At 50.1% G+C, this 15,203-nt stretch overlaps 1 protein-coding gene across 1 annotated transcript in view; it reads left to right on the top strand.

The window, feature by feature from the left end:
- The window catches only part of adgrv1 (adhesion G protein-coupled receptor V1), a gene marked incomplete at its 5' end in the record, with an annotated part of 124,596 nt that overhangs the window by 727 nt on the left and 108,666 nt on the right, over window positions 1–15,203 (top strand). The window contains 16 exons of the mRNA XM_083673035.1: window positions 50–199; window positions 3,239–3,334; window positions 4,373–4,477; window positions 4,731–4,844; window positions 5,245–5,813; window positions 6,089–6,359; window positions 8,283–8,612; window positions 9,933–10,109; window positions 10,256–10,479; window positions 10,925–10,957; window positions 12,096–12,222; window positions 12,507–12,692; window positions 13,066–13,246; window positions 13,365–13,528; window positions 13,665–13,788; window positions 13,961–14,221. Coding sequence (XP_083529161.1) covers window positions 50–199; window positions 3,239–3,334; window positions 4,373–4,477; window positions 4,731–4,844; window positions 5,245–5,813; window positions 6,089–6,359; window positions 8,283–8,612; window positions 9,933–10,109; window positions 10,256–10,479; window positions 10,925–10,957; window positions 12,096–12,222; window positions 12,507–12,692; window positions 13,066–13,246; window positions 13,365–13,528; window positions 13,665–13,788; window positions 13,961–14,221 — 3,112 coding nt within the window. The remainder of the gene's footprint in view (window positions 1–49; window positions 200–3,238; window positions 3,335–4,372; window positions 4,478–4,730; window positions 4,845–5,244; window positions 5,814–6,088; window positions 6,360–8,282; window positions 8,613–9,932; window positions 10,110–10,255; window positions 10,480–10,924; window positions 10,958–12,095; window positions 12,223–12,506; window positions 12,693–13,065; window positions 13,247–13,364; window positions 13,529–13,664; window positions 13,789–13,960; window positions 14,222–15,203) is intronic.

Raw genomic sequence — 15,203 nt, 5'->3', positions numbered from 1 at the left:
TTGACGTCAAGTGATGATAATTCCGTTGTTTGTTTGTTTGTTTGTTCAGTTGGAGGGAGATGACACGGGGGACTTTGAGGCCACGACGGCTGCAGCCTTCCTCCTGTCCTCAGAGGCCAGTAAGACCATCTTCATCGCCGTGAGGGACGATGAGCTGCCTGAGGCTGACGAAACCTTCGTCTTCAACCTCAAACTGCAGGTAACCTGTACAGAGTGTGTGTTGGGTTGTGTGTATGTGTGTGATTGTGTGATTTTGTGTGTGTGTGTGTGTGATTTTGTGTGTGTGTGTGTGTGTGTGTGTGTGTGATTTTGTGTGTGTGTGTGTGTGTGTGTGTGATTTTGTGTGTGTGTGTCTGTGTGTGTGTGTGTAGGTGTGTGCCCACCCCTCAATCTGTTGGCACGCTTTGTTCACATGTGTGTGTATATGTGTTTTGGCAAACTAACAAGTATGTCTGTAAGTGAATAATGAGAACTCCTTCTTTTTGCCCCCGTGTGGAACCCCCAGCCAGCATTCCACAAAGATCTGTAGTGTTCTCATCCTGTGCCTGCATGTCTTAAACCCTCACCCCTAAACCCTCACCCTGCTCCAACCGCTGGGGGCCCACCCCACCCCACCCTACCTCGCCTTTTCAACCCCAACAGAGGGCCTTGTGGGCTTCTATAGGGTTAGGCTGCAATGCTGCTGGGCTGGGGAAGAGAGACCAGCTAAAAGACACCTTTGTCAGGCAGAAAGCTATTCTGACAGCCAAGGCCCACCACACAGTAGATGAAAGACTCAGTCAGGGGCCGTGAGGTCGGAGCACAGACAGCCACTTCACACCATCAAACACACCATGTGGGAGAAACGGCCTTCCTGGAGACAGAGAGGGCAGTGGTATAAGGGGAGAGGGAGGAAACAGCGAGAGAACACACAGAAGAAGGATTCTTCCCTCACACCCAGAGTATGGCCCTATCCAGAAACAGCCCACATCCCCAACTCCTGAGACACTTGGTTGATTTGATATGATTTCATAGGCATCAGCAAGATGGTTAACCTCATCTTGTCGCCTGGGTGCACCACTTATGCCGAAACTACACCAACACCGAAACAAGAGCTTACCGTCATAGCTCTGTTAACACTATTGCCATGGTGCTGCACCAGACTTTGATCTGGTGACAAAATAGGCTGTATTTCATCAAGGGAATCTATCTAAATACTTATTTAACCCTTTCAGATCCACGTATAAGTGTAAGGAGTAGGAGTTTGGAGATTTTTCTTTAGATACAGCCAATAGGTTGTAACCAACGCTCGACCTTTCCCAGACATGGGTGTGTGGGGTAGGGGAAGGTGTCAGCGCCATAAACTATTGGGTTTCCCACTTTGAGTCTTCTCCCAAGGCGCAGACAGAGGAATGCTCGTTGTCATGCCTTACACCTAGCTGCACATCATCGCCATGGTGTTATCATCAGGCTGTCATCAGGTGATGGATGGAGCAGGGGCCACCTCCCTGTGTCTGCCTGTCCAGGGTTTGACTAATGACTCTGAGACAGACAGGCAGAGACGGACGGATGGACGGACGGACGGACGGACGGACGGACGGACAGACAGACTGACAGACAGAGAGACAGACAGACAGACAAAGAGACAGACAGACAGACAGACAGACAGACAGAGAGACAGACAGACAAAGAGACAGACAGACAGACAGACAGACAGACAGACAGACAGACAGACAGACAGACGGACAGGACAGGACAGGACAGGACAGGACAGGACAGGACAAAGACTACCAGCCCACAGAGGCCAACGGTCTGACTGGGAGATGAGCTGTGTGTGGTGAGGGCTCTCACACATCAATCACAGGAGTCGAGGGCTTTCAATGACTCATCTCTGACAAGCAGAGAGCTGCCAGGTTGGATAAAGTGCTATATAGATGGAGGGAGAGTTGGTTTTTGACAGGAGCCTAAGTGGTTTGTCAGAGATAAAGATATCTGCGAGGTTTTATGTCATATTTGTGTAGTCATCCTAAGGCGGGTTGGGTTGGAGGGCTGGGTTGGGGTGGGGCAGGTTGGGTTGGAGGGCTGGATTGGGGTGGGGCAGGTTGGGTTGGAGGGCTGGGTTGGGGTGGGGCAGGTTGGGTTGGAGGGCTGGGTTGGGGTGGGGCAGGTTGGGTTGGAGGGCTGGGTTGGGGAGGGGCAGGTTGGGTTGGAGGACTGGGGTGGGTGTGAGGTGGGTTGGAGGTCTAAGGTGGGGTGGGGCAGGTTGCTTTGGAGGTCTGGGGTGGGTTGGAGGTCTGGCACGGGGGGCCCAGGGGCCGGGCTGGGGGTGTGTTTGTGTCCCAGAGGGAGCAGGCTCCCGGCCAGGCCTGTAGGCCGGATTGTGAGAGCGTGTGGATTCTGTGTCTCTGTGTGTCTGCTGCGACAAGAGCTCAGAGCCTGAAAGAAAGCTCTGTTACAGCTGGGAAAAGCCCTGTTTCAATAGAGGGGTGAAAACAGAAGGACTACGCTCTCTCTCTCTCTCTCTCTCTCTCCCTCTCTCTCTCTCTCTCTCTCCCTCTCCCTTTCTCTTTATCTCTCTCTCTCTCTCTCTCTCTCCCTCTCTCTCCCTCTCTCCCTCTCACACACACACACACACACACACACACACACACACACACACACACACACACACTGGTTCTGCTTTGTGTGTCTTTGACCGAGGGAAACCTTCTCAGAGGAAAGAGATGCATCACGTGAATCCACTAATGCCAATGCCACTGTAGTTCATAATTCTTCATCTGATTTCAATCGAATCATTGCCAATATTAGATATTTGCATAATTTAGTCCAATAATCATTTTTTAAAAAGTTTTTCATTCAAGAGCTGGATGATTTGGACACAAGTACTGGGTATTTCAGTCTGACTATTCCATTCAGTAAAACCACTATGCCTGAGCTGCTTAAAGGTGATTGTGACTTGTCCCTGGCTTGAGTGCCAGATGTCGGAGCAGACAGAAAGTTCTGGAGTAGTCTGCTGAGAGTCCACCTGAGATGACTAAGCAATCTGTCACAAGTACTTCCTGTCTTTGTGTCTGCTCCCTGTGATCTCCCTGCTGGAGACAGGCTTTGGCGGAGGTCCCTGGGGAGCAGTGTGTGTGTGTGTGTGTGTGTGTGTGTGTGTGTGTGTGTGTGTGTGTGTGCATGTGTGTGTGCACGCTCACGCACGTGTGTGTGTGTGCAGAATTAAGTGGCCACCCTTTCATCTCTTCTGTCCTTTCAGAGCTCGTCCAATGGTGTGAAGCTTGGCACGCCAAACAAAGCCACCATCACCATCCTGTCCAATGACAATGCCTTCGGAATCATCTCCTTCAATTCAGTAAGGAATGTTCTAGAATCTGTTTGATTCCATGTCTAGAATGTCTGCCTTTGATTCTGTCTAGAGGATATAGCATACAGCACATCCAATTTCAATCTGTTTTTACCATGCCCTCTTAACAAAACAACAATGGATGGGTTTATATAGAGAGCTGGAAGGAAATGTAATCAGACTACCTCTCTACCATGTTGTATGTCTGTTCTGGGGAGGGGAAAGGGGAGGGGGGATAGGAAATGAGCCTCAGGCCAGTGGTGGAGTGGGGTGGGGGGGGTCAAATGCCACAGAGGGGGGTCTTCATACAGATGGTAGGTACCGGGGGGGTTCCTGGGTTGCCATGGGCACTTAAACCACAACAGGACCAGTTTGCTCCCAGGATTAACTTGTCAGTGGGAGTTTTTTGGGGGGTTGCCATAGGAACCATCATATTGAGAACCGCCTGCTTCCCCATAAGGTCAAATGCAGAATCATTATGTTGCTTCTTGAGAATCAATAGAGAATACTCTGCCTCTGGTGCCACGGTTCTGATAGAACTTAGAAGGCAAACCGACGCTTAGTGTGCTTCTCGGTCTGTTATTTTTACTCAAACCTCCTCTTTTTGCTCCTGCCTATTTTTGCTCATCCGTTGATGTGAAAGCTGTGGAGTGGAAAAAATTAATTGAATACATTATCACCAACAACAAAACTCACTGTGTACAGTGCAGAGGAGGCTGGTGGAGGTAGAAATCGGAGGACGGGCTCATTGTAATGCACGGAATAGAATGAGGAACGGAATGAGGATTGATATCTGATATCAATCCTCATTCCATTCCTCATTCCGTTCCATGCATTACAATGAGCCCATCCTCCGATTTCTACCTCCACTAGCCTCGTCTGCACTGTATACATAATAATTAATATATGCTCTCTCGCTACACAACAGGAATGTTGTTTTCACTGTAACCTGAGACATGTTTCCTAAGTCTACTGGTTGAAACAAAAGACAAAGCTGTAGGTTGCGCTTGACTGGTAACCATCCCATAATACTACAATGTCTTCCAGACTGAACAGATTGTCGTGGACGAGCCCCGAGGCAGGAACCAGTATGTGCCTCTCAGTCTGATCAGGGAGAAGGGGACCTATGGGACAGTGACCGTGAACTTTGAGGTGAGGCTCCTGGAACCTGACCCTTGACCCTCGCTGGGGTCAGATCAGGTCACGTCAGTCATTAGGTTGATTTCATTGTTTTATGCATGTCCATCTGTCACACATACACACAAACACACACACACACGCACACATGCACGCACATACACGCACGCACGCACGCACGCACGCATGCACGCACGCACGCACGCACGCACACACACATACACACACACAAACAAGAGCCTTGTTATTGATGTGCTTGCATGGTCAGATCTCGGGAGGCCCTAACCCTGCCATTGAGGACCTGAGCCCTGACAGAGGGAACATCACCATCCCACCTGGACGTGCTGTGGTGGTCTTCAGCATCCTCATACAGGATGACCAGGTATTGGACTCTCTCTCTCTCTCTATCTCTCTCTCTCTCTCTTTCTCTCTCTTTCTCTCTCTTTCTCCCATCTACAGTCTATGTCCTCACTCACACGCTTCACACACACACACACACACACACACACACACACACACACACACACACACACACACACACACACACACACACACACAGCTTAGCATCAAACACCAAACACATGGAAAGACTCAATCTCAACTAAATATAATAAACTCTCTCTCTCTCAGAAATCGGAGGACGGTCTCATTGTAATGCATGGAATGGAGTGATGAATCCATTACAATGAGCCTGTCCTCCGATTTCCCCCTCCACCAGCCTCCATTGATTGACACTAACCCTAACCCTTTCTCAACACCCCTCTCCCTGTGCTCTTCATCAGATCCCTGAGGATGACGAGGTGTTCACCGTCAGACTCACAAGCGTGGCGGGCGGCGCTCTCCTCAACCCCAACGGCAGCAGCGTGGAGCTGAAGATCCGCCGCAACGACAGCCCCCTGCGCTTCTCCCAATCCCTGCTGGCCGTGCCTGAGACCGCCGGGGTCATCGCCCTCACCGTGACCCGGGGGCGGCTCTCCGAGGACGGCCGCCTGGTCGGCTCCGACGACACCCAGGTCTCCGTGGACTACACGATCGTCAGCGGCGACGGGGCGGGCAGCGCCACCCCGGGGGCGGACTTCGTGGACCTGCAGGCGGTTGCCACAGTGACGTTTCCCCCCCGGGTGTACGAGGTGCGGCTGTTGTTCAACGTCAGCGATGACGAGGTGCCCGAGATCGCTGAGTCGTTCCACGTGGTGCTGCTGGAGGAGACAGTGAGGGGGGACGCCGTCCTGATCCCGCCCAACTCCGTGCTCGTCACCATCGAGCCCAATGATAAGCCCCACGGGGTCCTGTCAATCAACATCAGCCCGCTCTCTCAGCCAATCAGCATCAATGAGGATGTGACACAGAGGTGAGTTCGTACCGGAGCTGGGAGGAGGAATTACGATGCAGTGCATGCATTACTATATCAATACATACTACATCAATACATCAATTCTGTTTTTTTGATTCATTGAGAATGTTACAGATGCTTCGTAGTGAATGTGTTCATAGTGAATCTATGATGATGCATCTTCTTGTCTTGGTCTGTGGTAGTTTTGCAAAGCTATGTCTATAAACAGGTTGGCCTCTCTAAGGTTTCCATAACTCGTGCTGTATCTCTCTCTCTCTCTCTCAATCCCACAGATTCGACGGCATCTCCATCGTGAGGAACGGCGGTAACTACGGCGACGTCTCGGTGAACTGGACCATCAGTCGTAACTCCAGCGACCGCTCGCCGGTGTCACATGACCTGAGCCCCGAGGCGGGGACGCTGCGGTTCTCTGCCGGTCAGATGAGCGCCATCTTAGCGTTAAACATCACCACGGACGACCTCCCGGAGGAGGCGGAGGCCTTTCTCCTCAGGCTGCTGCCCGGCACCGTGCTGGGCGGGGCCGAGGTGGACGAGCCAATGGAGGTCAGTCTGGGCACTCTATTGGTGGAATGATATGATCTCTATATTTTCTAATTCAATATGATCCCAGTTGAATATTCTATTATCTCAATATATGTTTAATTTCTAGGGTATCTCTGTGTTTTGGATTTAGATCTTTTTCATCATCTCTGGGCAGGATATTATGTTCAGATCTGTGATCTGTCCATGCAAGTATTTGTTTTAATCGTTTTGTGGGGCTCTTTGTTGACGTGGTTGTATATGTGCCATACCAGACTGGATGTGGGAGTGTTAACACAGCTTGGAGCAGACAAAGAATTGGATGAAGGAAGTGAAGCCCAGCAGGGAATCAAAGTGCTGGAGATGCCAGGGTGTGCAGTGGTTAGCTGGTGTGTCTGGGTCTGGGTCTGGGACATGGCTGGAGAGAGCTGCTTGCCAACCCTGGTAACAGCTCAGTGCCATGTCTGACACCACAGGGCAGGGCCTGATGGAGGGAGGGAGGGAAGGAAGGAGGGAGAGAGGTGGGAAAGAGAGAGAGAGAGAGAGAGAGAGAGAGAGAGAGAGAGAGAGAGAGAGAGAGAGAGAGAGAGAGAGAGAGGTCCACCACCCACCCCACACTCTGCGGGGGTGCTCTGTGGGGAAGGAGGGAGGGAGAGAGGTGGGAGAGGGGGAGAGATAGAGGTCCACCACGCTCCCCACACCCTGCAGGGGGGGTCTGCGGGGAGGCCTGCACTTGTGAGGGGACACATCTGGAAAGGCGTCCCCTCCCCTCAAAAGGATGTGGTTGTGTGTGTGTGTGTATGAGTGTGAGTGTGTGTGTGTGTGTGTGTTTATGTGGGGGGCGACACAAGTGAGCCACAGTGGCCCACATGGCTACAGTAGGACCTACTGCTGTCACTTCACTCTGGGTGTTCCCTTCATGTGGTTGAATCAAAACAAAGAGGAAACAACTGCAGGGAGTATGCCTGGATGTGCGTGTGTATGTGTGTGTGTGTGTGTGTGTGTGTGTGTGTGTGTGTGTGTGTGTGTGTGTGTGTGTGTGTGTGTGTGTGTGTGCATCTGTGCATGAGTGGGTGTGGTGGTATGCGGTCTTTATAGCTCCCATCTTTGTCACAGCTTCTTGTCTTGGCAATGTGTGAAAGGAGTGGGTAGATCTAACCCTTGTTTATGTTTAAGGCATTAGATTATACACACACACACACACACACACACACACACACACACACACACACACACACACACACACACACACACACACACACACACACACACACAAACACTGTGACCGCTCAACTCACCGGATCTGCTGTCCACATGTTTAAGGAGTTGACTCAGCACTGCCTGCCAGCATGCATAAGAAGATGACTCTTATGACAAATTAATAAATGTGTGTGTCAAGAAGATGCAAATGATTAATCACACATTCAAAATGAAAACACTTTACAGTAAAACGCTGTCAGGCAGAGCTCAGACAGCCGTGCGTCCTAACTGTAGTAAAAATGCTCATGAAAGCTATTCTAGCAGACTAGGAGGTTTAATTAAAGAGGATGCTTCTCTAAAATTAGCCCAAGGCTCTGTTTTACAACACTCAGTCTGATGTTCTCTCCTCCTTTACTCCCTCTCTCCTTCACTCCCCCACAGCCCTCCCTCCCTCACTCCCTCTCTCCTTCCATCAGTTCAGTTCGCTGTATTGATTTTTTCCACAGGAATTGGTTTTGCATATCTTGAGCACAAAGAATTACAAAATATAATACAAACCATTTTCAAAAATCAAGTTCTCATGACAGACAGATAGAGCCATTGACAATGCAAGCTATCAAGTATGTTTTGATATCAATTAAAGGATGTAGAATGCAGGTTTAAAATCCTCTCCTCACTGACATCTTCTCCTCTCCTCCTTCTCTCCCTCTCTCCTCCTCTCCTCACCTCTCCTCCCTCCTTCCTCAGATGGTGTTCTACCTGCAGGACAGTGATGACGTGTATGGCCTGTTCCGGTTCCACCCAGACGAGAACCAGAGCATCCAGAGCCAGCCGGACAGCCGCTTCCTGGCCCTGAGTTTCCTGAGGGAGGGGGGCACCCTGGGGGAGGTGTCCCTGACCCTCACCGCCCTCTACATCCCTGCGGGGCCCGTGGAGCCGGCGCGGGCCCGCGACCGGGTGCTGAACGGGAGCCGCTCCACCTCTCTGGTGTTCTCCCAGGGCCAGGATCGGGCCAGCCTCACCCTGCCCATCCGCAACGACGCCTTCCTGCAGAACGGAGCTCACTTCCTTATCCAGGTGGGCGTGGTCGGGGTCAGAGGTCAGGGGAAGGTGATAGTTGTTACCATCAGTAGTGAAATGCATTATAGAGACACAGTCATTGGGAGTGGGACCAGACACATTTTACTGTATATTGACATTGTTTAAGTGGGACACACGAGTCTTAGCACTTCTCAGTATGGTAATACCAGGTCAAACTGTACACATGTTGTTTGCTTCTCCAGTTTCAGAAAACTGTCAAATGTCACAGTTTTTTTGTCAAGCTTGTACAGAGCCCGGGTTAGTTATTTGCATGTGTGAATGGCAAGGACATAAGGACTCTGGTCTGGATCGTTGCCATGGGAATTGTCGAACCGTCCAAACAAACAGCCCTCATCAGGGAACACTTAAAAAAACAAACACAAAAAAGAAGTACCTCCTTCACACTCAATTGGTATAAAGCTGCCTCTCTCACACAAACACACACACACACACACACACACACACTCACGCACACACACACACACACACACACACGCACGCACGCACGCACGCACGCACACACACACACACACACACACACACACACACACACACACACACACACACACACACACACCCTGAGAAGAGGCAGATTGACAGTGCAGAGAGGTCTGTGGAGGGTTCATTCATATCTGCATAGAGAGGGAGATTTAATTGGAATCATGGAGAGGTGCAGACATACAGGAGAGGACAACAGAACACAACAGACCTGAGAAAAACTGCCACTTGGTATAACAAGGCATTCCTCTTGACAGGCTCTCTCTGGGGAGACACTGAGGGGACATGGCTGGCCATCAAACCAATGTTGAATTTCCCAGTTGGTTAACATTTGGTTATGGTTAGAGCCAGAATTAGGGTTAGGATTGGGGTAAACGGTTTGGCTAAGTTGTTTTAGGTTTGGCTAAGGTCAGTTTTAGGTTTTGACCGAGTCAATGTCATTGGGATGCAGGTCAGGAAGGTCCCTTTAGTCTGTCTCTCTAGTCTGTCTCCTCCCGATGAACTGTCCTGAACCTGGATGGATGGAACACACCTCTACTGTGTTCTGGCCAGATATCAAAAGTCTTTCAGCAGTATCTTCATGACTTCACCAGGGGAGGCTGGTGAAGGTAGAAATTGGAGGACGGGCTCATTGTAATGGAGCGCAGTGACGAATGGTATGAAACACGCACAATTTCTCATTCCGTTCCATGCATTACAATGTACCTGTCCTCTGATTTCTGCCTCCACCAGCCTCCCCTGCACTGCATGTATGAATATGGCTACAGATAGTGGTGTCCAGTGATTATTATTATTAATTGATTGCTGTCTCTTCTTCAGTTGGACAGTGTGAACCTGGTTAGCATCACCCCTCCCATCCCCCCTGTCAGTCCTCGCTTTGGGGGGGCCCTCAACCTCACCCTCACAGTAACCCCCGACATCGCTAACGGGGAGATCGGCTTCATCAGTAACACCACTGTGGTGGTGTATGAGCCGGAGGACACCAACACTAGCACGGTACGCTAATCGCTAAACCCCTGATAGCATCAATGTAGTTCCTTACCATACCAACACTAGCAAGGTACGCTAATTGCTAACCCCCCATTAGCGTCCAGTAGTGTAGTTGATTGAATTTAGATATGGTCTTCTGCTTCCTCTCCCAGCTGACTCTGGCCCTGAGGCGGGACGGAACGGACGGACGGGCCGTCGTGTTCTGGAGCCTCCGGCCAATGGGAGACAACCATGAGGACGTTACCCCTGACGACCTGGAACCCCTCAGTGGCTCCGTGGTCTTCCTGTCGGGACAGAGCGACGCCGTCATCAACGTCACCGTCATGGCCGATGACATCCCTGAGGTTAACGAGACCCTCCTCCTCACCCTGGACAGGTATGCAGTACTGTGGCGCTCACAGGGGAGGGTTTTGGTTGGCCAACATATTTCTGCTCAGTGAAACAGTGTCAATGTGATGTCATAAGTACGCGTAATGCACTGGGGGCTGGTAGACATCGGAGAATCCAGTGCATTACAATGAGCCCGTTCTCTGATCTCTACCTCTGCCAGCCTCCACTTGTGTAGTGTCTGCGTGTGATCATGCCTAGTTGAGGTAAACAATGGATGGACATATTTAATGGAGTACCTTCTAAGATGATGATCAAAGCAGTGAGATCAGGGTATGGGGGGGTTGAACGAGTGCCCCTCTCCTCCCCTCCCCTTCCCACCCCCCCCCTCCCGCCAATGCACCCCATTCCTGTCTTTCTTTGGATGCTCCTCTATTGCTGGTGAGTTCTGATGAGAACGCTGGCTCTCCCTCCCTCCCACCCCTCTCCTGCAGGGTGGAGACTGCGCGCTTTGTAGTATACTTCGGGTAAGTGCAGTGTGGAGTGAGCCTCGGTCCCTTTGTGTGCTGTGAATCAGGACTTTGTCTGAGAGAAAAGGGACCACTTTAGGAGCTCTGGGGCCTTTGGCTGATGAAGAGGGGGGGGGGTGTTGGTGGAGGGGTAGGGGTTGGTTGGTGGAGGGGGTAGGGGGTTTGTGAGGGTGTGAAACGGGGGCGACTAAGGAGTGTTGTGTGGATCTTCTTTATATGTTGCACCTAATTTAACTAGTCTTTATATTCTCCTGTAAAGACAGCAGTGTTTGTATGCATGCAGCGCGTCTGATGAGAGTGTTTATTTGGAATGCTTCGCTCTGTCGTGTCTTTGTCTTTAATTTACTTGTTATGTGGCAATTGCCTTGGCTCTCACACACACACACACATACACACACACACACACACACACACACACACACACACACACACACACACACACACACACACAGAGAGACACACACACACACAGCACCCTGCTGAGAGAGAGAGAGGCTCGGGGCCGTTGAGTGACACGGTTAATCGGAGCGTTCCAAACACAAGGCCCTCAGCATATTGGCCTAGTCAGTTCATTTACATATTGGCCCAGTCATTATCCAACATGGGACAATACGAGGAATTTACTGATTAAGATGTTTTTAAAGATTGAGGTTAAGTTGATTAGAATACTTGTGTTCATTGCTGGACCTGACTTAAAACCTTTGTCACAAGATCTCAAGTTCAGAGCTTTAAAGTTTTAATAGATGTGTCACTAATGTTTTACTGGCAATAGGCGATTTACTGTTAAATGCCACAGCAGTCCATTTTCTTCCACTTTCTCACTCTTCATTACTTTAATGACCTTGGTAAACCATAGGACTCTCTGCTCAGAATTGTATCTTACTTAGTTCTTTTCTATTCTATTCTACTCTACTCTACTGTATTATATTCTACTCTGCTCTATTCTACTGTACTCTACTCTACTCTATTCTACTCTACTCTACTCTACTCTCCATTCTACTCTCCTCTGCTCTCCTCTCCTCTCCTCTCCTCTACTCTACTCTACTCTACTCTACTCTACTCTGAACCAGATCCACTCGGCCCTGTACATGACTAGGTGTAGTGGCCTAATCCAGCACCTCTCTCCCTCTCCCAGGACGAACGTGGAGAACCAGATCCTGAAGCCTGGCTTCACCAGCCGGGAGATCGTCATCATGGAGAACGATGACCCGGGAGGAGTGTTTGAGTTCTCCCCTCTCTCCAGAGGACCCTGGTACATCAATGTACGTCTGAGACATCATAAACAAGACATAATACATTGTGTCAATGGATCTGTCTTGAGTCTTGACAGGAGCTGAAGTCGCACATTCCCATAAATGTATGAATGAGGTTTACATTGACAGACCATTGAGTATGAAAGTAACGTTAGCGAAAGTCAGATCAATTATTATTATTGTTAACTGACTTCCATTTAACTGTACTGTATGAACAAACCTCATATTTTCTCCTGTGATTTGACCTCTGCCCTCTGCCCTCTGCCCTGTGCCCTCTGCCCTGTGGCCTGTAGGAGGGTGAGGCGGTGGAGCTGCATGTGGTCAGGGCCCAGGGGCAGCTGCTCAAACAGCTAGTACGCTACACCCTCATGCCCACGGGCAACGCTGAGTTCTACGGCGCCACGGGCATCTTGGAGTTCAAACCCGGGGAGAGGGAGGTGGTGGTGGCACTGGTGGCCCGGCCAGATGGGGTACCAGAGGTAAAGACACTGGACTGTCCTCCATCAACCTTTACTTGTACCTGGAGTCGTTGTTTGACAGTTTAACCGGTAACACAACAGCTAGTATAGAGCTATCAAAGTGGGTACAGAAGGCCCATTTTAGACTGCATTGGAAATTCAAAATCAGTTTGCTCATTTTGATAGGAAATGCTTGTGATGCAAACCCCTGTAGAGCTTAGCACTTTGTATGGTGAACAGACCTCTCTGCTTGCCCTGTAAAGAGAGCTAAAGAGTGTGTGTGTGTGTGTGTGTGTGTGTGTGTGTGTGCGTGTGTGTCTGTGTGTGTGTTTGTGTGTGTGTGTGTGTGTGTGTGCGTCTCTGTGTGTGTGTGTGCGCGTGCGTGTGTGTGTAGCTGGACGAGACATTCTCAGTGGTACTCAGCAGCCACAGCACTCCACCCAGTCGCCTTGGCAACCGCAGACAGGTCAACATCACGGTGCGTCAGAACGATGACCCCTATGGGGTCATAGAGTTCATCCGTCTGGGTCTGGCCGAGGCCGTCAATGAGAGCAAGGGACACGAGACTCACTCAGGTACCATAAGAGAATGACAAGACAATGTTTTTATAACTGAACGTTGAGAAATGTAAGGTTTGAGTGTATTGTAAGTGTAACTGTTGTGGCTCCTGTTTTGGCTCCTGTGCCTGTGCAGCGGCCTACACAGTGGTGAGGAACAGGGGTCGGTTCGGGGAGGTGTCCGTGTCCTGGGTCCTAGAGCCTGACATGTCTGGAGACGTCAGCCCTGTGCAGGGATACGTTGTGTTTGCTGAGGGGGAGTACCTGAAAAACCTCACCCTCTTCTCTGTACCTGATGAGGTAAGGCTATCTAACACACAATAATTTGTAGAGCCAGTAAGCAATTACAGCGTTGATTAGTTCCAAACTGTAGCATCTGACATATTCTGTACACAATACTTATGTTTGACTGTCATTGTCTTGTTTTCCCCATAAGATCCCAGAGGATATGGAGAACTTCACCATCACACTGCTGAATGCCACTGGTGGAGCTAGACTAGGGAACATTCTCAATGCCAGCTTACAGATCAACAAAAACGATGACCCCATTTACTTTGCAGGTAAGAGTGTCTTCCAATCCAAGCTTCATACAGTATGTTGAGCAACTGATGACCTAGACTAGAGGTTATGTCAGGTGACATTGCGGTTATGTCAGGTGACATAGCGGTTACGTCAGGTGACATAGCGGTTATGTCAGGTGACATTGGGTCTCTCCGTCTCTCCGTCCCTCAGAGCCTGTGGTTGTCAGGCTTCGAGAGGGGGGCGTGGCCAACTTCACCGTTTTGAGGGCTGAGCCGGCTGACTTTGTTGCCACGGTGATGTACCGGTTTGAATACGGTGACACGTCTCCGGGTGACTTCATCCCCCTGAGCAACGACACATTGCTGGTGTTTGATGTGGGAGAGTGGGTGAAGAACATCTCTGTTGCCGTGGATGATGACGACATACCTGAGACAGACGAACCCTTCTACATTGTTCTCTACAACACTACAGGTGTGTAACCCTGGTTATGGCAAATGACATAGTGGATACGTCAGATGACATTATATATCTCATGTTTGACAATATTCACTGCAATACAACACAATCCAATTCAAACTATCATTACTAAAAGCGTAAAGTTGATTTACACGCTATATCGATCAACTACATGACAGTATTGATCAGGAAATATTTCTGATAAATAGAGGAAATGGGAAATAATGGTCCCCATTGAGTACATGATAAATATACTTCCTCCTTGTACAGGGTTTATCCCTCCACTTCCTCCCCTGAGCCAGTTGTGTCTGCAGAGTGCCTGGGTTGATTAGTATTGACTCTCCTGACCCTGAAAGGCCCCTCTAATCCTGCTATTGTGTGACACAGGCGGGGATGAAAGAGTAGTGGGCCTGCGGAGCAACTTAATTACTGAACTCAGACTCTCTGAAACACAAAGACACAGACCTGCTCCACCCCTCCACCCCACTCTATCCTTTTACCACTCCACCCCACTCTATCCTTTCACCACTCCACCCCTCCACCCCTCCACCCCTCCATCCCTCCATCCCTCCATCCCTCCATCCTTCCACCCCTCCATCCTTCCACCCCTCCATCCCTCCATCCTTCCACCCCTCCACCCCACTCTATCCTTTCACCACTCCACCCCTCCAACCCTCCATCCCTCCATCACTCCATCCCTCCAACCCTCCATCCCTCCACCCCTCCATCCCTCCATCCCTCCATCCCTCCATCCCTCCATCCTTCCACCCCTCCATCCTTCCACCCCACCACTTCACCAGTCTACCACTCCACTCGCCCTCTGTGTGTTTGATGATGGGCCACTCTTCTAGAATAAAGGATATTCTCTGTTCTGAGATTTAGAAGGTTATATTTTCCCAAAATATCCTTACTAGTACACCTCTATAACTTAGTGTAACACTTGAAATGAAGCAAAGCATCAACCGTGCATTCCTGAATGGTATGCTAGCTTGTGTGG

This window comes from Argentina silus, assembly GCF_951799395.1.
Source record: "Argentina silus genome assembly, chromosome: 7".
In the NCBI taxonomy this organism is placed as follows: domain Eukaryota; kingdom Metazoa; phylum Chordata; class Actinopteri; order Argentiniformes; family Argentinidae; genus Argentina; species Argentina silus.
The sequence above is the reverse complement of the archived record's forward strand: the minus strand, read 5'-3'. Positions and strand labels throughout refer to the sequence as shown.